This window comes from Struthio camelus, chromosome 3, assembly GCF_040807025.1.
Source record: "Struthio camelus isolate bStrCam1 chromosome 3, bStrCam1.hap1, whole genome shotgun sequence".
NCBI classification, from domain to species: Eukaryota; Metazoa; Chordata; class Aves; order Struthioniformes; family Struthionidae; genus Struthio; species Struthio camelus.
Window position 1 is genome coordinate 132,485,086 of NC_090944.1, and position 23,032 is coordinate 132,508,117.

General features: G+C 40.5%; 1 protein-coding gene across 17 annotated transcripts in view; it reads right to left on the bottom strand.

Moving 5' to 3' along the window:
* The window catches only part of LOC138066889 (uncharacterized), a 512,507-nt gene that overhangs the window by 130,494 nt on the left and 358,981 nt on the right, over nt 1–23,032 (bottom strand). For all 17 annotated transcript variants that reach the window (XR_011140536.1, XR_011140535.1, XR_011140532.1 and 14 more), the window contains one exon: nt 8,287–8,416. Coding sequence is in view for 4 of the 17 variants with exons in the window: in XM_068940377.1 (XP_068796478.1) it covers nt 8,287–8,416 (130 nt within the window). In the remaining 13 variants the exon portion in view is untranslated. The remainder of the gene's footprint in view (nt 1–8,286; nt 8,417–23,032) is intronic.

Consider the following 23,032-nt stretch of genomic DNA (forward strand, 5'->3'; position numbering starts at 1 on the left):
TTTTATAAAATATGTCTGTAGTTTAAATACAAATACATATATATGTGTGTGTGTACATATATGAGAAAGAAAGAGATAAAAAACAAGAACAGGTATGTCATTGAACGTCTGAGCTTGGAGAGGGCAAAAACAGAAGAAATCATATTGTTTTCTTTATGTTATTATTATTGCTTAAGCTATGATTTACAGGTTTAGTTCTTTCAAGCTAATGCATACGAATGAATTGTATATGAACAAAATAAAAGGATAGAGGTCCTTATAATAATGAAATTAAATTAATAGTCATTCACCTTTACCTAAGAGGTTATGAGTTCACATGTCAACTCTATGGAATATTTTCCATAATTTGTTTGCCATTGTGTGCATTCTATTTATTTGTTTGCAACTAAGTATTGAAATATTCAGGCTACTCAGAATTAAATGCTTATTTGACTAACAATGCTTATCTGTGAATTAATGGTAAAAAACATGGAGCTTTCTAAAAGGCTGTCACTCAGTTTTATTTATGGAGATACTACCGAGACAAGATTCAAGGTCTTTCAAAGAACACTAACATCTCAAGCTTAGGGGAGAAAAATATTATTTACTTTACATTTTTAACTACCCTATATAATTGTATAAATTACTGAAATGAAAAAGTGCTTGCTCTTGTCACGTGTAAGTTACAGTTGCACAATGAACCAGGAATGGTACGTTGCACATGCAGAACCCAGAATGGTCCAGTTTTGAACTTTTGTATGAGCGTGTGCCTGTAGGGAGGGAGTTTGGAGAGAGAAGAAATGGGATTTAAAAACCTAGATAATACAAAATTCTTCTGTGACCCATTAAATTTGAGACCAGAAAGCACATCTGATTTTTAATTTTCTTGAGCGTACAAATACAGTCAATGTAACTACTGTTGCAATATGCTGATGTGCGGGTAGGATTAACAGAAAGCACACAGCTAGCGCTCTGTGTCTTTCTCCTGAAAACGTGCCATAAGGCAACACAGTTGTAACAGGGGTGAATCCTCAGTTCTGTTAGTCTATCCACCCTGTCAGTGCTATCTGAACCCTTATTTTCCTTAAGGGGCTCATTCAGCTGTCCTAATATGTATACAGTGATAATATCGTCATACGTATAATAAAAGAGAACTTCAAAATTATAGTCTGCTTAGTAATAATGTGGTGCTGTGCTGCAGTGATTGGCAACTGTTGCTCCAATTATATAACTGGTTGCTTCTTAAAATTCAGGGATATGAGATTGATATACAATGCGCTGTAAAGTGTAAAAGAACTGGACAGGAAATAAGGCGGGTTGAATTTTTTAGTGCTTTGATCAAATTAGAACCAGGTTGATGAAAAGAAATGCCTTGGGTTCTCTGCTTGAAGTTTTGTGCTATACAAAAGGCTCTTGAAATGATCAATTTTGCACATGTCACTCAGTGGGTTTAGAGGGAGCGAGCCTCTGTCTGCGCAGGGGAGAATCACTCAGAACGCCAGCCACTGCGCCAGGCCGCAAGATTTGGCAGATGCTCAGAAATGAAAGTGATGAGGGACTATCACAAATCGTGGGAATACCCCAGACCTGCAGGGTCGTTTTTAAGGCTTCTGCACAGCCTTTACTTTGACTCAAGAAACCCAGATCTAGAAAGACACATAAGGGTCATCTGATGAATCGCCCAGAAATAAATGCAGAATTCTCTTTGCTGCTCTTCTTTTAAGCATTTTTCTAGCTAACTCACTAACTAGCTTTCATCCATTGTAAACCTCTGCCTGTCCCCTGCTTTTAAAACAGCTACTATTATTTATGAAGTGCTGTAGATGTGCAGAGAGAACCACAGGGCCTTTTTGCTCTTATTTTTCCTTGAGGACAACTTAAAAGGAGAGAAAAAAGCGAGCATGAAAAGGCACCTTGCAGGTAAGACTGTGGTCCTTCTGCTGCTTGGTCTGTCTCTAAAGAGGGACTCCATAGCGGTTAGGCCTATACGAGACACAACCTCTCTGGTACTTTTCTGGGAACAATATCACTCTGTACTACACGCTACTCAATTTAGCGATTTAAATCCCCCAGTTTCAGTCTTAACGCATTAACATTTCAGCACCGCTCAAAGACACGCCGGCAATCCATCTCCTCCTCATAATTCTTATCCCCAAATCAGGAATCATGTAAGATTTCAAGTGAGGCACGTAGCTGAGTCCAGTATACACCTATACCTCTGCCAAGGAATACAGTGTGGAGATTCAATAATCAATATGTTGGGGTGGAGTTACAGAAACAATTAAATAACCAAGCCAGGGTGCCACTAAAATTCATGTGACACCCTCAACAACAGACAACAGGTCTGAAGGAGCCATCAACATTAAAATAACCTGCTGAATTTCTGTTACCCTCAGGATAGTACCTGCACGGAAACTCTTTTGTTTTGGCAGGTATTCCTTCTGCCAGTAACACCTCCAGAAAACAATGTTTCCAGAAACACAATTACAGGACTGGGAGCACTGACAGATTGGTGCAGCAACCTTCACCTAGGCCTTCCAATTCAGTTTTGTGTGGAATTACATCAAATTGCAGTGGGTATTTGTGTTGGATGCAGAGTAGTTGAATAGCTGCCCATTTCTACACCAAAGCAGCTCTTTTGAAGTTGATTGGTCCTCCCCAGGAACAGAAACACCGCACAGCATCGAAAATGACAGGACATCACAGTGTAATTTCACAAAAAAAGGTGCATGGGGTATTATATGAATAACATTTTTCCAAGTTCCGAGATTGGAGTTACAGAAACGTCTTTACCATTTGTACGTGAGACCCTCCCAGACTCTAGTGGTAGACATTCACGAGAGCACAGTCTAACATGGCGTAATTTAACAATACGGTAGAGGTCCTTCTTCCCAGCCCTATTATCTGTGAAAGATACAGTACCTTGGGCCAGCTTGGTTGCGCAGCAGCAGCCAAAAAACCAAAGATCCGGCAACGGAGCCAAACGCTAACATGCGGGGCCAGCCAGGACCAGAGGACGTGGTGGGCATGGCACTGCTCTGAGAAGGTAGCACTTCTAGCGCCATCCACGGGCTGGCTGACACTGACTCTTACCAACCACGCAGGAGCAGATCTCTACAAAAGGGCCAAGCAGCGCTGGCCTTCAGGCTGAAAAAGCCAGCAAAACCTGCTCTTGTGCAGGCGCGCGAGAAGCCTGGCGGCCCTTCTCCCGCGACGGTGGGCACCGCAGGCTGGGCTGTCGGCTCTGCGCCTCTGGAAGGGGTGGGCTGCAAGGCCGCGCGGGGGGCCGGCGCGGAGCCGGCCACGGTGCCCTCCCCGCCGGCCGCACCGGCTGGCGCAGCCCGGAGGGCCCTGTTTGTCCGTACGGTGTCGCAGAAACACGCAGCTGCGGATCGAACATCAGCTGGGCGCTCGAGACACGTACTCTGGGCTCCCAAGGGAGCTAACCTGGGGACTGAGTCTTACTGCATTCCCTGAAAACACGTTATATGGTATGAAAACTTGAGAAACAGGATAAAATGAGCACACTTTAAATAATAGCTTATTTAAAGTATTTTCCATAACATTTTCTTTCTTCTTTCTCTCTCTCTTGCACCCTCTCTCTCTTTCTTTTTTCTTTTTCTTTTTTTTTTTTGTTAGATCACACTTAATATGATTCCATGACATCAATGCTGTGGATGAAATTGAAAACTGTATTCTTCTAAATGTGTTCTTAACATTCCATTTTTTACAGAGCTGCCAGGGGCTATTCTGCATTCCCACAACTGCTACAAATGTAACATATTGTTTTGCAATAAAAATTAGCTATAAAAGTGTGAAAAATGCCAGAGATCCAAATGTGAGAAACAAGAGAAGGGGGTACGGCTTTCGCACCCTTTTAGTGGACATTTTATTTATTTTTTCAAATGGAGTAGACATATTTATAGCTACTGTATTTCAATTATCTCTAATTTCACACATTTTATGCAAATTCTAAGCATTTTAATTGCAAATGAGAAGGGAACTTATTTTTAAAAGTGGAGCAACACAACATTTCGGTTTGTTCTCAATTTTAATTCCAAATTTATCTACATCACTGTTAAAAACTTTTAAAACCTCATTTACGCCGTGACTTAAAATTAGGTGCAATTTAAAACAAAAACAAAAAAGACATTCATCTCAATCAGTTATATCTCCAAAACATTTTCCACATGTTCTTAAATCTTTTCTTTTCAAATCAAAATTTCCAGGTAGGAAAGTTTAGGAAGCTGAAACAATATTATTAATCGGTGACACGTTATTCCAACAAGACTCAGTAATTTAATAGTATTGTCCATAACTGATGAAAATTAATACATTAGCCCATCATATTTTAGCTTTCTGTCTCCACGACTTCAATAACCTAGGGCGTGGGTTACTAGCTCAATCCATGCTTAGCTGTCATTCAATGGGAAATTCTTTCAATAGGCTAAACCACAACTCAGCCCTCGGCTGGATAAAAACTCCTGCTATACGTTAAAAGCATTAGTGACAAATGTAGCTCTTTTCCAAGCACTATTCCCCAGTAGCTTACTTTTACTGAACGTTAATAAGCGTACGGCCTCCAACGCTCGGCAAAACGTCGGTGATAAACGCAGAAGCAGGCGAAGCCGTACTGGTCCCCAGCAGGGCCGGTCTCCCCACAGCTCCTGGGGCCACGCGGAGAGGCGCAGCCCCTCCGCGCCGAGCTGAGCCCAGCGATGCTCCCGCGCCACGACCCTGGCTCCTCGCCCCGTCCCCAACCCGCCCTTGGGATCGGGTTCCCGGTAAACACTGCCTTAAGTTTGGCCATCCGAATTCCAGCCTCTAGAAACACTATTCCCACACCATAAAACGCAGACTGAAAACAAGCTGTCTTCAAGACAAAGTGCTGGTTTTGGTACTGTCCTTGGCCCCCAAGCAGTTACCCCAGGTCCTGTCTTGAATTGGTGCATAGTCATGGTGACATACGCACACCTAACCACAGGCTTAAAATCACACACGAGCCTACGGACGGTTCTCAGCGGAGAATCCGGCGTTTGACTTCTCACTACCCAATGTAGAGACCTTTAAAAGTTCCAGCTATTTACTGAAATGCATAAAGGAAAACTTCCTAAATTTACTGTCTGAAATGCATTTTTTCCCTGCTTTCTTTCTATGTGGTAATTCATTTAAATGTCTCGCCTATGCATTCAAAAAATGAGACGTAGCACTTCAGTTAAGACATCTGTATTTCAAACCAGCATCTTCAGAACTGCGAGCAGCTCTGCTAATACTCTCTTTATTTCATTAGGGTAGTCTGCTGCTGTGCTGTCTTAATCTTTATCCACTACCTTTTAACCAATCAATATTTTAGGGTTATAGATTTGGAAGGTAGATGATAATTCTGCAGATAAACTCTCTAGGCACTGCTGACACGGTAGGGTTGCATATTTAATACCTTTTCAGAGGATTCACAACTCCAGCAATGTAAGTATCTGCCCAGAAAAAAACGTTAAACCTTAAATTTTCAAAGCTGTGTGCAGGGATTTGGCCACCTGACTCCTATTAATGTCAGCGAAAATTTAGGAGTAAGAAAGGCAACGTCTTTTCCCTCAGATCATTTCATCTTTGAAAGGAACCAGAGAACGAGAGAAAGGAAATGAAAAGCAACTTGCTACCACAGACTGAGGCTAGCAAGGCCTGCTATTGAGTCAGGAAGTATACAGAAGCAGAACATTTGTTCACTACAATTAGTGAAGATCTGCACACTTATCAAAATAGGTAGATATGAGGAGAAGTTCAGAAGGAAAAAATTATACTTTGTGTTTTTAAAGTGTCATTAAAATATATATTTTTTAATTTTGCTCAGCTAAAATTATCTGTTGCTTACGATATTCATTTTGCTGCAGATAAAATTAGTTGTCAGACCTCTGTTTATGGCCTAATTACCTTTCGTAAGGAAAAAAATAAAGGCAGGAAAAATAAAAGGAATAACAATAAAGCACAGTTCTCTACCTTCCCAGAAGCGGGGTTCTTTGTTCCGGTGTCACCTACGTGGATTCCACCAGCATCTGCCTGTGCGGCACAGACAGGAAAGCAGATTTGCTTGGCCATTTTGGCCAGTCTGGCCTGCATCATCCTCTGCCCTCACGCTTCCACGTCTGAGGACACATAGGGCAGGACAGGCCTCTCCGTCCTTCAGTTACTTCAACAAAACTAAGACTCCTGAAATGATTACAGTCCCCTTTAATGAGGGAGCAAATCAGGAAACTCTGTGGACAACATCTTGAGAAAACGGGTGCTGTAAGGTAAATAACTGTACTTTCTGCTTCAAATATTCATCCATTTTGATTCCAGTTTTGGAAACAGTAAATCATTTTTGTGTTGGTCAGACTAGGAATCCCACTGAAAAGCTGCAAGACTTGTAACCAAATGGACTGAGCCCAGTGTGGCAAATGGTAGAAACTGGAACATTTTGGTCATCTCTAAGCATATTGCCTGATCTTTCAGCTAAGGAGCAAACACCACAAATGCCGAGTATAAATCTTAACAGCTTTGCCCATTACAGTAATAAGAAAGGCGGTATCCCCTCAGAGATGAGTGAGACTTGGAGAACACTGGGACATGAGTACATTGGTTCCTCTCAAACTCTAAAGCTACTTTGACCAGGAGACAGGAAAAAAGTGCTTATAAACCAGTTCCCATAAGCCAAATATGAGAATTCAGCTCCTTCAAACTGACATCCTGTCTACTAAATGGGTCCCCCGAGGGTTTGAGAGTGGAAGAGAATACGTCCTTTCCATATATGAAGAGAAGACGCTAGACACAGTCTGTCTCTATTTGTACAGCGTTCGCGTTAATCAACTTAGCTGGCCACGATGCCAGCTAAACTATAGCTCCACCTGGCAAAGCTTGGGAACAGAAAATGTAGAAGATGAGTGAATCTGGCCTCAGACAGAAGTCGTCCTTCGAAGCATTCCTTTGGAGCATTGCCATGAGGTCTGCCCAGCTACATTTTTCGATATATTTGATGAACAAGAAATGTATATCTGTGTTCATTTCACAAGATGTAAATGTCTCTCTCGTGGTAGGAAAAATCCTGCTCCCTGGATGTGATACTAATCAAATTTGACACACGGTATTTGTAAACATACTTCAGTGTCCCAACCTATTTACAGTGTTTACATTAAAAATCCTGAAATCTCCACATCCCCTGAAAAGATAATCCAGTAAAAATATTGACTGGCTGTCAATTGAGCATTATTGACTTGCTCCAGGACTACGCTTCATTGCTTTTAACTGATGAAACTTGTTCTCTATGCTAATTTTAATTTCTTTTTTGGCCTATTTAGGGCCAAATGCCATTTGCTAGACTGCATCTCTTCCACTCACCACAACGGAGCTCTCTCTCCCGGTTAGCTAGAGCGATGGGACAGCCTACTAACTGCTTTGTCTTATGCAACAGAAACCTTAGAGAAGGAAGGCAACAATCCAGTCTGTAATGCACCTGGGTCGATACCAGTCCTGCCTCCTGTAAACATCTGGTCCACACCAGCTCCAGCGCAGCAACTGCTCTCCTTACGACAGCAAATGTTTGTATAGAGCAGTGTTCCTGTTACAGCCTGGAAGGGTCTGTGGACACCTGGCAGCAGGGTTTGCGAATAGTAACTAGGAAAAGCAAGCTGATTGTCAGGAGGCTTAAATTCACTATTTGGCAGTCCACACCTGCATAGGGACTTTTTTTTAGGAATTCTCAAATTGGAAAAGCTGAAAATCTTAGATGCCTTTTTGCCTCTTTATCAGGAACATTACAAACCACGTTGACCAGAAACCAAAGTTTAAGACACACGCACATCCTATTTGGAACACATAAGAAAACATTATTTATCTTTTCTTATTTTATCTATAGTTTCTAGACACAGCCAAAGAGAAACCAAAAATAGCAGCTTTCACAACATTCCTGATTCTGCAACAAATCCCATCAAACTTTTTACTTTTTTCTAAAATGTCTGTTGCAGGTCAAGCGAATCTGACAATAAATCTTAGGAAGCATTGGATATTGTTAACCCAAAATCTGCTATGAAAGATTTATCAACAGGCACAAAACCTGAACCTAAAATGTTTCAGTCAGGGCACGGAAGGACAGAAGGGTGGAACGGTAGGCAGGGAAAAAAGTGCAGATCTTGAACAGATGTAATAAGTCATAGAGCAGGCACTCCTCTCAGACCTCAAAACAACATTTAAGAAGCAATTCGGTGAAAATTCCTTCTAAAGATGATGTTGATGGTTTCCTTATTTTTCAGAGGAACGTAATGGAGTAGAACTTACTGTTTGCAGAAGCACTAACTGTTTTTCCGCAGGGGGATGCTTTTTGTACAGTATACAACTCCACGGCAGTACTTGGTCCTGAGACAAGACGGCACCACCGTCTGCTCCTTCTTCTCTTCTCATCTACAGTCTGGTGAGAGAAGGGGACAGAGAGAAAAGAAAAGATGTTCCATTTTAGAGGTTAGAGAACAAATATATTAAATTAATTCAAACAAATATTAAACATATTATTGTGAAAACATCTCCCCTGGGTTCTGGCCTTCAGATACAAAAAGGGCTAAATCTTAAGAAATAATGCATGTGTTGTCTTTCCGCCTGAATGGGGAATGCAGTTGCTGTGGGTGGGCAATCTCTGCCCATTATTCGTACAGAAATTTCAGATCTCTAGTCTTCAAAAGGCAATCAAAATCAAGCTGTGTTTATTACAGATTTATAATATGGTTCAGTCAAATTAAAGCATGATAGTGCCCTGGTACACTTCGAGTGAAGTAAATATATGCCTTGCTTTGATATGCCAATTCTCACACTTGTAGCAATTAGGCATATACCCATGTTAGTTCACATCTTCATTTAACACTCTTCACTACTTTTTTATCTCTAGCTCAGGTGATGAGACAGTCCAATTCTTTTACTGGAACACCCTCAGTTTACCTTTTTGGGAACTGAACAAAGTCAGGATGATACTATTGCTCTTCCGGCTGCCAACCACACAGCAAGTTTCTTCTGGTCTGCTTTACTTATTTTTTACTTTCGCTTTTACTATCCACTTTTTTCTACAAGACCTCTTTTCCTTTTAAAGAAAGGGCTGTGCCTAAACATTTAGCAAACAGAAGAATCTACCTGGCAATACTAGCTATGTCAAGGCTGCACCTGGCCTCTCTTAAAATTCTTCAGCTAACTGAAATAAGGTTAAACGTTGTTATTTTCCTTAATTCACTAACAACTAAGTTTAGGTTGCCTTTTTCTTTTCTTTTCTTTTTTCTTTTCTTTTCTTTTTTCTTTTCTTTCTTTAGGAGGGGGCTGATTAGGTAAGACCTTTTGTTTCTTTTAACAGCACATATATCTTCATTCAACTCATGCCATCTCCAAACGAATGCGAAGTGCCTGTCTTAAGCAGCTCAGCTAACATTCTCCATGAGCGTCACAGCAGAACCACCATAGGTCCCAGTTTTTGGAGACCGTCTCATCTGCTCTTCCTTCAGCAGACCTCCTGCTGCTCACTGCTGTCCCCACTGGCCATGAGGAGCAAGAACAGCGAGAAGCACTGTCCATTGGCAAGAGAGCCAAGTGGGGCTGCCCAAACAAAAAGCTGCTAGGAAAGACCAACCGATTCAACAGTCGCTATCCTCTACAGGAAGTCGCTAGGAGATATCGTTATCCTATGAACGTTACTTGGCTATTTAACACTGAATAGGAAAATTAGTATCTTAACAGGCCTCTTCCTTTTCCATCAGCTTTAGTCATATAAAATGAAATTCTCCATTTACGCAATAGGTTTGATATTATCCTCATTCCTATAAATACACTACTGCGTGAAAAGCCATTGTGTGTCTGCAAGTTAAATAACTCCCATTACACCTGCGGTCACACTTCCAGCAACACAAAGCCTGCCACGGCCGGCAGCAGCAGCTCCAGCAAATTCTCCTCCTGCTGGCCCTGGCCGCTGTGCTTTCCTCTCGCTTGTCCTTCTGAGGGAAACACGCTTTATTGCACCGCCTCCCTCAAACGCACCGCTCCCGACATGCAAACTCAATCAAAAGACAAAACGCCCCACGAAAGATATTTTTTTTTCCGTGCTGCAACTGACGTTAAAGCCATTTTCTCGCGGGATACAGATAGCTGCTTTACTGGCGGGATTCAAAAAAAAAAAAAAAAAAAGACGAGAGCGACACCAGCATCGCCAGAGGTGCGTGTGGCGCCTGCGGGTCGCGCCTGCCCGTCCCCTCGTGCCGGCGAGGCGAGGACGCCGGCTGCAGCCAGGGAGGCTGCCCGGCCCAGGCGGCGTGGGAGAGGGGACGTGCAGCGCCACGCGCCGGGCTGACGCCGGGCTTTCAAGGCGCGAGTCGCAACGCCGCGCGTGCAGACGGCGTCTCAGTTTACATCTCACACTGAGGCTTCGTGCTCGGTGATACCGGCGGAGGGAGAAACAAATGACAACAGAGTCAGAAAGCCCTCGATAAGCTAGGCTACGGGGGACCCCAGATGTACTTTAACCAACCACAGTTACACCGTCACCAGAAGGTGTAAAAAGTGACGAAACACGATGAAAACATTGACACTCCATATGTTAAAAAGCTTGATTTTCGCTACAGCCCAAAAATCTTCCTTCCCCACATACCTGGACATGATAATAATAATAAAATAAACCCTCAAGATCAAATAGTCAGTGATATCCTACAAGAAAAAAAAAGAAGACAGGCTTAAGAAGCCAAATCCTTGTAATAAATAATATATCACGAGTTAAGGAGATGAAGTGACAAAGTGGTGCACCTCTAATCTCCTCCCTGCAACAACAAGAACAGCTAAATCACTAGCACAACATTTTTCTTTAAGCATGTTCAGGGATTGCTCCTACACTCCAGTTTCTCAAAGAATATCATGCTCTACTAATTTACCAGATTGACTAAGCTGCGTATCAGCGGCATAGTCATTTTTAACCTGTAATTTTATCTTGTAGAAACGTATTTTCTGAACACGTTTTTACTAGGACATGGGTGACTATTTTGGGCCAGGTTTAAATTAGGGATAAGGGGAACTTGCCATTTAACTGACACAAACTCAACTGTCTTTTTGGGGTCCGGAGGCAAGTCCCTTCCTCGCAAGTCTCCCCATGACCAACGCTAACATGGCAAGCCCAGCAGCTGCAGCAGCCTCCCGATGGCTCTAACATCAAGCTGAACGTAAACTGTGCATGTGGCCCACGCTCGGAGGCCCAACGCAGCCCTGCAGTGCGTTGAGGCCCATTTCACCCAGGATTCCCAGTTTTTTATTTATTTTAAATGAGAAGCGCCACCTATCCACCTGAACAATGACTTTAAGTAACAACCTATACAATAAATAACCATCCAGCAGCATGGCAGAGATGCCATACACGTGAAGAAAACTAACCAGCCCATATTGTTACACAATAGAACAGATTTCTTCTGTTTATACCTTCAGCCCTCTGCCAGAATGCCACCCAACAGATGCCTAACGGTGTCTTACAGCTCTTTCAGACCCAGATGGGGGTAAATCCCACAAGGGTCCTCCCCCCTCACACCAGTCCCAAGCTTCTCTATCAAGGGAAAACCACTACAGTTCTTCCTCTCAGGGCTTTTCCATGTGAGGAAAAATGGTCTCCACATCAGGACCTAAAAGCCACCATGCTGAAGTGCACCAGCTTTTATGACAAAATATACACCTTCCAAGCAATAACTATTGAAGAAGGGAATGCTTTTGATTTAACACACCATACACTAATTTTGTAATGAAGCATGAGGCAGCAACATAGAACAAAAGAACGGGTGACATAACTCTTATTTTTAGAATGAATGACAGTTTGGCATTCCGGTATGATAGGTGTAAACCGAATAAATCCTGTATTTTGCTTTTAACAGCTGGGCAGATTTTTCTTTTTTTGTATGTAATTAGTTTTAGTATGGTATTAGCATACTTTCTTGCCTGCATAGGCCTGGAGTCTATCTTATTGCACTAAAGACCCCCTGCGTCTTGACAGGTCAAGAAGTAAAAGGTAAAGTATAACTTGTTCACATTAGAGCTAAGTTAGTAACAATTTCAGTGATGACATCATACCTAAACATCTCTTCCAAATTATTTTCTCAGTCCAAACAAGCATTTCAACTTAAAAAAAAAAAAAAAGACAGGTGCAAATTCATAATAGGGTAGCAACAGAGGGAGCATTTTGTTAGCAGTAAAATAACAGATTCCAAATTCTAAATTAATCATTTTTGACATTAGCTATTTTAGTATTGCAGAGATTTATGATGCAATGATCATCAGAAACAACTGTGCCCGCGATTATGCCTAAACGGAGTTGTTATTGGTCATCAGCTCAGAAGACCACACTGATATAGCTAAGACTCATAATCCAAGTTAAACAAACACAAGTAGGAGAACTATGAAAGTGTGAAAATAGTATTAAGGGATTAAGAAAATGTTTTGCTAGAATAAAAATGGAATCAGTGGCAAATACAAGTAATTGCTTTTGAAATAATTTCATCTTGACAATTTGACATTTCTTCATTAGCATTAAAAACAATCCTCAAAAGAATTTAGAAACGAGAAGATACTTACTTTGCAAAAGATTTTCAACTCAGCTACCAAATCATTCCCATTTAAAATAGCTTTTTTTGTCCTGCAGAATTCACCAGCAAAAACCAATCGATCCAAAGCCAAATTCTTGCATGATGATGGAATTGCCTCACATTCAGTTGCAGCAATCTCTGCAAGTTGGATTATACCAGAGACCCGTAAACCACAAAGTGCTTCACGTTTTGTGGCTAAGCACGGGCACAGGCACCTGGCATGGGGATTGGGATAGGGCAAGGTCCTTAACAGTGTGCTGGGGTCCTGGTAGTCACCATACCATATGTGCTTCCCTTGCTTTCCAAGGCTAGTTTCAAAACGTTCCCCCATCCACAGATATACATGTCTCTAACAGCACACTTGCACTCTACAAAGCAAGCAGAGGGGAACCAGCTTCCCCCCCAACTCTGCACAATGCAGATGCTGTCTCCTTTCCTTCACAAACTCTCATACTGGATAGGTCAAGCTCAGAAGAGAGCAATGCCATGGTATTAGAAGGAATTTACACTGGTAAAACTCACAAAAAAATTGTTTTTGCCAGCAATTCCTGTAAATTGGGGAACTCTCAAGGCAATAGGATCTATACTAGTAAAACTGAATACAAGATCAGGACATGAGTTTGTGATGTTTCCTCACGGTGATGTAACTTTGCAAAAGGCTCATACCAGGCTATCGATTCAAACACTGTCAGAGGTGGCAGAAAACCAATATAAGTATCTCATATCTCTGAATGACTGGGGATCCCAGCTAGCTGTCCTTTGGTTTTTATATGTAACCACTGTTTGCATAAGGAGACCAGAAACATAGGCACTAGGATATCTCCTCGAATAGCAGCCTAGTATTCTGCCCTCTGTGGTCAGGATATGCCAGCTCTTTTCTACAATTCATGCTTTGTCTCCGATACCACATCTCCAGCTTCTTGTTTACACTTTCTCATTGCTGATCTGTCTTTGTAACCTCCTTCTTCCATCTCATTCGCTTTATAGCTAGCATTTCCCTCCCCTATCTTCCAGTTTATTTTCTCACCGTAATGAAAGGGGATACCAAAATCGAGAGCTGGCCAGGCCCAAAGTGGGTTGCCCTCAAACCTCTAGAAAACTGGGAGGGAACCCAGTGAAGAGTAGCCCCAAGAGCAGCATAGTCACTAGAAACCTACAGCAGTGACAGCTATTGCTGCTGGCAAAGGCAGGAACTGCAGTTACATTAAAAAAAGGGGGGGGGGGGAGGGAGGGTGAACACTCCATTTTTTCAGCCCAGCTATTTGAGAGAGAGTTGCTGTAATTTTCTCTCTCCTGAATCTTTTCATTAGGCAAGCTTACTGAGCAAGGAGAGCCTTCCAGTTCTTAAAAGTGCAGTAATTTGCACATTTCTAGACCGAGTTTTATTATTTTGAAATTTACAGTTGGACATTTGTAAATTTTAGGACATGACCTAAAAAACGAAAAAAAAAATCTAAGAGTAAGAGAGACAGACAGACAAGAAAGAAGATCAAACCACATACTTCTGGAAAAAGAAGACACAGACTTTCACTTTGTCTGGCCTGAGGTTTTCATTCTTTTTAAATTGTTCTGTATTTTCACAGCTTCAGCTGATGTTTCTGAAATATGGAATTTGCATTTTCCAGATGGGGAACACTGCCAAAGCTGTTAATCCCAGGCAGATGTAAAGTTGCACCACTATATTGTGATATGGCTCCTTAAAAACAACTTAAAAGGATAAAAAAAACAAAACCCAACAACCACCACAAATATTCACCAACCCATATGGTCAATAATTGCTGTTTAATAGTCCTCCTATTATAAACCTAAAAAGCAGCAGCCAGAATTACCAGTAGAGTATTAATAAACAGGAATGAGTTAATAGTGCATAAAGACCTTCTAGTGGAACAGTGGGGGAGTTGAATATTCTTTTCTTAAGTCAGCTGTAAGTAATTACTACATGGTGTGCTTCTGACTATTACCATAACAGAGCAATTGGACGTGAAGAATGGATAATAGTATGGACATGGAGGTATTTTTAGAATATCAGCAGTGAGGCAGGTAAATGCCCTAGTCAAGCACAAACCTTTAAATAAGTTTAAATAAGTTTTCCTAATGACACCTAGCCTGAGTAGAATTTTGAAAAGATCAATCTAATAAATTATTTAAAATAACTTTATAAAGACATGTCTGTAATATGTAAATAAGGGAAATGGCAAAAAAAATCCCATGCAGACATTAAGCAACCAGTTAGCATTACGGTAACTATATAATCACAGGTTTCTCTCAGTTTCTTTTAGAGTAGTGCCTTCATCTGTTTGAATGCAGACTGTGCTTTGCTAGCTTCTATTGGCTGCTCAGGTGAAAACTAAAATATTCAAATAAGAACTGTAACTGTGATTGCAAGAGTTGTGGTTTTTCTAAAACTGAGTTAGTCATCCTCAGTGATTTAATGATGCATATCATTTATTTTAAAATATTATTATAGGAGCATTCACTGAGAGATGCAGCTTCACGTTCAAAGGACTGTCCATTATGTTATGCAGCAGGGCTTTTCATGTACAACTACAGGCTGAGATATTGTCTATCGACACAACATATGCTCTCAGATAAAAACAGCTTGAGACTTTTGATTCAGAGAGTAGTAATTTTGTAAATGCACAGAAACATAATTTAAGGAATATTTTGAATTTTTCAGGCTATAGGTCTTTCTCCTGCTATGCTGCTACACAGGGCAGATGTTGATTTTTCAATTTGCAGGTTTGTTAAGCATCATGGAATGTTTTGGTTCTCAATCAAGAATATTCTTCCCAAGTGGTTCCAAAGTCCTACGCCTGAAAATAAATGCATGTCCTTTTTGTTTCTTGGCAGCACGTGTTCTGCATTCAATAGAAGCATAAAATAGATAACGTGATGCCATTTTTGGGGCTACTACAGAAGTTGTAAGCCATAGGATCTCAGCAGGTAATGTATCTGCAGGTTCTTTATGTTCTACAAAAGCAGTTTATATAAGATGAGCAGCAATTCCATGTACACTGTGTGTCATATCAACATTTCTACTCAGAAAATTAGTACATACCATGCACTATGATGTCCTCAGTATTGTATCCAGCCACTGATGAACCACTTTAGCTACCAATGACCTTACAAAAGCAATGGGCCCTGTACAGATAATTTTCATGACCAACAGTACAGCAGACTAGAAGTATGTGTACAGACATTTCTTCCTCCCAAATTTCTTTGTTCTGCACTCACTTGCATAACCACAGATAGCATAAATTAATTTTGGCTCCCCTGAAGAGAACAGAGGTTGTGATGCTGACTTTTCCCCATAGTATTTGCTAACTTCTGCAGCTGTTTATGATGAATATGCTGTAATGTCTTTGATATTAGTCCTATAATTTCACATCACAAACAGGCTCTAAAGCTATGGAAATCACGTAGTGCCAGATCCATCTCTGCATAAAGTTGCTGACTTTAGGGCATTTTATCAAGATGGGTTTGGCCCTTCGCAGTCTTCTGCCCCATTAAATCTGAAGATTATGTGTTGTTGTCTTCTTACTGATTCTACTGTTATCTTAATGGAGAGCTGATGTTATAATATGGGTCAAACAAACAGCTAATTGTTCTTGGGCAAGGCTTGAGCAAAAATGGAATGAAGAGACTGAAGACGTTAATAATAGTGCTTGGCACTATTGTAATAGATAGCTTCTATCAGAGGATTTCAAGTCACTTTGCAGGCTTTATAGTAGCCTTGCATATCGCTAAGTGTTGTTGATACTCCCATTTGAAAGTGAGACTCTCTTCTTAAGACCATGCTCATACATTTAGGTACTGGAACTGTGTGCATTTAAACATCCAAGAAAGCAAGACATTGTGAAAGGTATGCTTTTGAGAGCAACGCTGAACGAGCCAACTTGGAATTAAAGCAAAAGTTTGCGAGGGCATGTGTTTAAACAAACAAGCTAAATAAACACTGCAGGAATAAAGCTGTATACGGACAACATTCTTTTTTCAAAATTGAAGTAATATATGTGCTTTCTATCACTCCTCTGCACTACTGCAGCAACCACTGTTACAAAGGGAGGGCACAGGCAGACCTCTGTGTGTGGTTAGAGCTCCTCTAAAGGCAGGGGGACTCAGCACAACGAATATATGCACCCAATTGCAGGAACAGATCTTCCAGCTGTAAGCAGTTTCAAGCGAAGAACGGCCATCTAGCATTTTTGGTACTGTAGGCACACAGACACTTTCACACGCACACACGTGTTTATTCAAATATTAAACAATAAAACCCCAGGCTATCCTGTATAGGAAAAACCCTATGGAGCAGGTAGAGCCTTATATTCTTAAACAGGTAAGACAGAGAAAGGTTGAGAAAAGAAAGATTCAAAAAAGTGAAGTGGTGATACTGAAGTCACAGGATTGCAGGCAGAATCAAGGTCATCCACACTGATTCAAAAGCAGATTATGGGTAAAATAAATCTGGAGCTGATGGGGGGGGGGGGAGCGAGGGTGAAGCAATGGCAAAAATGTGAAAAATAAGATATCTTAACGCTATTAAAAAGTTCCTAGCAGATACCCAGGAAAAACACAAAAATTGATCTAAAAAACTGTCAGCCAAAGATGTCACAAGTGAGCACGTGGGAGTGCAAGTGAGCATGGGAATTGCAGAGATGACCATTTTTCTCTTTTGGTAGGTTAGCTTTAAAAAAAATAAGTTGCATGCATCTTTGCATTCCTCAGCCACATTCTTCAGAGGTCCTTCTGTAAGGGCCAAGAAGGATGAAGTCAGTAAAAAGAAGGAGAGAGAGATGTTACCAGTCATCTAGGACATCTCAAGTATTTATGGAGAGCAAAATTCAATTGTCTAAACTATTAGCCCTAGGGAAATGATTTTTTAGTTCTCATTCAATCTGTTACTCAAGATGTATTCTGTCCTTCAAAACAACCTGAAGCTGGTATTGCAGTGTGAATTCTTTTAAAACAAGATAATGGAATATTTAAAAATGATATTTCAGGAAGTCTGGATATTTTTTGAGATTTTCTAATGTGGCACACTAGCCTTACATCATCAAGCTTAAAATAAAGTGGAAGCACTGAATCAGCAGTTACATGTAGAAGTATCTGGATTAACAAAACAATCCCCAAATAATATCATTATACGTTTCTACACCACTAAACTCCCAGAAGAATCCTTAAGTAGTCTGAGACCAAAACACAAGTTTACAAGGGTATCAGTCTCTCTTGTCCATGCAGTGTTCCTTGGACAATTCTTGAAAAAGTACTGAGCATTGTTCAAATCTACTTCAGTGATGGGCTCAATGCTAAGCTGTTTAAGGTCCATTATTATTATGTATCATTTCCTTAAAATGGTCTGTTCCATTATTGGCTTTATTGCTCCTGATTGAGAAAGTAAAATGAAATACTTTTTAAAAATCAGAAGTGAAGCATTCGTGCGTGGCTGCAATTGTTACTTGTACTACACTCACATGTCAAGATCTCAGGCAAGAGGGGGACATCACTGTGCTAAGTGTGCAGCATGTATTAAAAGGCATCATCTTTTCCAAAGAGCTTTCAGTTGGACGAGAGACATATACCTGGGAGAAACTATGTGGTGTACTCACCCAAGGTTGGACAAAGAGAACAATTCGTCTGAACACAAATCCTTTATATAGCATGTGACATAAATGTCTAAAGGGTGATGAAGGAAGAACTTCCAAGATTTCCACAATTTTTATTTTCTTTACCTATTTGTGCTTATGTCCAGCACAAAATAAGGGCTGCAAAGAATCAGTTTCTGTCCCCACTTTTGCACATATAGTTACTTGGCTTTTTTTTTTTTTTTTTAAATACCAGTAAGTTAGCAGGTGAATCTTGTAGATACAGCTTTTTGGTGAGCTTTTGGGGAAAAAAAAGAAAGGTACTGGAGGATATTTTCTGACAGGAAACAATATTATCGCATTGCAAGCTAAACCGGGAAACGGATATTCTAGACAAAGAGTTAACGCAGCAACCTGCTAATCACTAGCCAAAGGTCTTTAGCTGAGACAATGCCTCCAGGTTTATCAAACGTTTCTTTCCATGAACCTGCATCACTGCTGCTCTGACCAAATTAATCTCAAGCCAGCTGCTTTTCATTTATGTCTTAGGTTCACCAAGATAGAATATCAGAGAACAAGGTGATCTAGAGAGATATGCAGTATTGACGTAGTATGGGAATTACAGCTCGTAACATTTTGTGGTCTCTGTCTATGGCTTCGGCTAGGTATTGAATAAGATTAGGAACAGGACTGGACCTCCTGTGTCTGAATAACAATAAGGAAGAAAGGAAAAAGCGAAAAACCGGTCCAGCACTTTTCTGAGATCTCAGAACAGAAACACAGCACAGGCCCCTGGCTCCCACAGCCCGTGTTTCTGATGTTCCTGTAGTTCCGCAAGGGTGAATCATCTGCTGCCAGCAGACCCTTGGCATCTCCAGGCCTGAAACACGATGGAAGGGAACTTGACTATGGAGAAGAGCTTGGAGCTGCTGAAGCGGGCAACCCTTCCCTCAGGTGAAAGACAGAAAAGAATATCAGTTCTTTAAAGAACTGTCACACAGCAGTGCCTCTGCCACACCAGGGTGAATTAATAATGAACACTACATCTACAGGTTACTTGTCCATAGGTCCTCTGCAAGCCATGCTCTTTCTGGGAGACCAGCAATTGGCCTAGGTGATGTATCTGCTGATGAAAAACACTAACAAACAGTGTTCAAGTTCATTTATTTCATAAACCTCCTCAACCTTGATCAAAGGGATGGTAAATCCTTCCCTTGAACTGCTGGCAAAATTCTCTTCTCTGTGAAGAGGGGCCCATTCCCTACTAGCACAGAAACTTAACACAAAGGTCTTGATGGATTTGTTGACTTATCTGCAACAGTTGTATACACTAGGGAACACTGGAGGAAAAGAAAATTTACCCAAGATTGAGTAGGACCGGGACAATGGGAGACAGCTTGCATCCAGCTATCTGCCTCACTCCTTTCATCCTTGTTGCAGAGATGATTCAACTCTCTGAGCTGCAGGGGTTGAACTGCTGTTCATTAAGACAAAACAGCATAGTTCTGGGGGTACCTGAAATGCTGAGCTGAGAACTGCAGTGGGTGGATAGCTTGGGGTGCAGCAGGTCCCATTTGTCAGTCAGGGACCCCAAACCACTGTGACTTTTGCAAAAGCATTTCATATAAGATTTTCACATTTTTGCTACTGCTCTGGTTGGCCTAAAATCCATCATCATGTATCACTGCCATTCATCCCATACATTGCATATACTGAGGCTCAAAACTGCTTCTGGAAAAGCAGTTCTATTCCAAGTCCAGCTTCTGATTTCACACAGTATCGCTCATTAACTGTGCAAAGGTGATGCCCGTTACATTTATTGGAATATAACAGCCAGGCCCTATTTTACTTGCTGCACTGACATCACCACCTGGATTTATTCCTAACTCTCCCTACTGTTCTTCTTCTGGTTTTTTTTTTTCCAGCTATTTGTAACACACATTACTTTTTCCCCTTCCACCTTGCTATTGTTTTTACTCTCCAAACACACTTTTATTCTTCTCCCACTTAATTCATCCTTTACAATTACATATTCTTTTAAGATCCTTTCCTATTAGCCAGAGGTTTCTTAGCCACCCCTAATGGGCCATTCACTTACAGATACTATCACTTGCCAACCTGATCACTTTCTCCATATACCACAATTTGACAGGTAGTTTTCATTTTCTGTTAACTCTTCCTAAGGTATCATTTTTCTTATTCTGTACCCAGGCTGCAAAGGTTCTCAGTGCCTTTACCACAATCCATGGCAACAAAGTTTTGAAATGTTATCTCCCATTTCTTCTAATTTTGTGGCAAGGTGTCCCAAAATAGCACAACAGTGAGCAGTCACCAGTAAAGCAGACAGACTTTTCCCAAGCTTTGACACAGCTATACAGTTTTGAACCATTTTCTTTTTTTTTTTTTTTTTTTTTTGGCTATTTACTCAATTGGACCCCAAATGGCAGGAAGATTAAGGAAAAGAAGAATTCAAAACCAGGACATGGAAGAGATAAGCTATTTACCAAAGGCTGCAGGGAGAGTATCTAAAGTATGGAAAAACAGTCAGGCCTTCCAAAAGTGGTGAAAAAGAACAGACATTCTCAAAATCCTTTTTTTTTAATACATACTGCTGGTCTTTATTAAAATTATTGTTAAAATCCAACCTGTTTCTGTGGAGAGGTTCAATTTTAAAGAAAGAAAATTTTCTGATGGAAGGAAAATGTTTCATCAGAAAAAAACTTTAAACTGGTTCTATGGATATATTTCCATGTTTTTTTTTTTTTTTCTGAAGAAAGCCAGGGACAACTATATGAATCTCTCCAGGAGAAAAGGCGTTCCTTAGCTGAAAAAAGACAAGATGTTTATTCTTGGAAGCATGAGCAAAGCAGCAGCTGATTAATAGTGAAAGCAGTACCAAGAGAAATGCATGCTAAGTTCCAGCACAGAATTAATTTCTATGGGTAAATATGAATTCCTTACAGTAATAGAATATGCTGCAAAATTCAACAGATTTCTCACTATGATGGTGTAGGTAACCACGGAATATATTCAGGTAAAAAATGAAAAAGATCTTTAAAAATCTCCTTTACTGAATGCATGATGCTGCTACAACAGTAATCTCTACACAGTTTCAGCCCAATTTTTTAAGCTAATAGATCCAGCGAGGCAGAACCTTCCCTATCTGACTTCAGTAGAGCCGTATCATTTAGAACAGTTGAGGATTGGCCTGATCAGTTCAATGAAAAGAAAGACAGACGTACCAAGGATTTTAGTGAACACAAACACAGAAAACATTTTAGTAATTCGCAGCATGAAGCCTTTCAAGCTTCTTGAAATAAGGGCTACACAAGCAGAAAAAAAAGCCAACAAAATCTAAAAACCCAAACACCCTTCACCCCATCCTCATATGGACTGCTAAAGAACTTCAAAATTCATGGGAACTGAGCATGCAAAGTCAACCCTGAAGCCTGAATTGACCATGATCTGAATGAGGAGTCTTTTTGGAAGAAAATTCAAGATCTAATCCACTTACAGGAGAACAGTCAATTGACAGCCTATTTGCCACTGAGTTCACTTATTCAACAGCAACAAAAATAACACCACAATCACACTTATAAATGAAATACTATATATAAAGGATCAGCTCAAGCTTTTTGAGCTGGATTGTACTCTAAAAGCCACGCAGCCTACTTAAAAATACTAAATAAAGGAAATATCTCACTGACGTGCACTATTTATTGATGTTTATATAGTTTCAGTACATAAGCAAATATTTTAACCTTTTTCTGCACTTCAGCATTTCAGTCTCAGCACCTATGTACAATGATATTAAACAGTTCCTAAATTAAATGCTGCTACACTATTGCCCAAAATTGTGGAAACAAAACAGAGCAAAACCAAACACAACAGCATTTTCTAAAGACGTAATGATCAGCAAAAATGATGCATAAAGCCATTATTTTTTGCTGGGCTTTGTTGTGACAGTTACCATGGCTAACCCATTAACATATTTGCTGTACAAGTATGGTCATTCTATGGCCTTAATTAACTTTCAAGTGGAGAGTGCTGTGGCTTACCACTTATTAAATATCTACTACAGTAAGTTACCGTTTTACCCTTCCAACCTCACTTAGCCAAGACACCTAGAAGAACCAGCTTTCTGTCTGACTATAATTTTGTAATTACTTTTTACTGAAATTATGTTGAAACTGGACCTCCTATGTAAATGCATTTTGCCTAGTTCATATAAAATTGGCCACCCCTAATCAGATCTGGTTGATATTTGATTGAATAAGTGGAAAATTAAGTTTCTGTACGATAATGTTTTGCTTTTTCCTCCCTGTCGTTATTTATAAGGTAGGCACTTTTTGTTGAAATTTGAAAGTACGCCCGCTGGAGAACAGCAGAAGACGGACACGTCAGAAAGGCTGCTTCTGAAGTTAATCTACTTCTAGTACAACACACAAACAGTGTAGTTACACTAAGCAAAACTAATTTCAGTAAGCACTTCATTCATGAAGAAAGCAATGCGATCTGAGATTTAATCGAGTCAGAATTAGGTTTTGTGATTAGCTAGGCTGAACTGTTAAGTCATAATGATATCATTATTTCCACACACCCATGTGGCATGAGCATCATCAGGTAGTGTAATGCTCTGTATGTTTAAACTTGCATACCGGCAGCTAAAATCAGCTGCATCCACCTTCATTAGGCATTTCACAAAGTACAAAATAGGACTTGAGTTAGGGGAAAAAAAAAAAAAATCCTACAAAGGGAACACATGAAAAGGCCACAGGAGTGCACAACTGAAAAATATATAAAAATGCAAATTTCCCTAAACTTCATCTTTGGATGGACTGAAGCATAAGTGAGAACTTC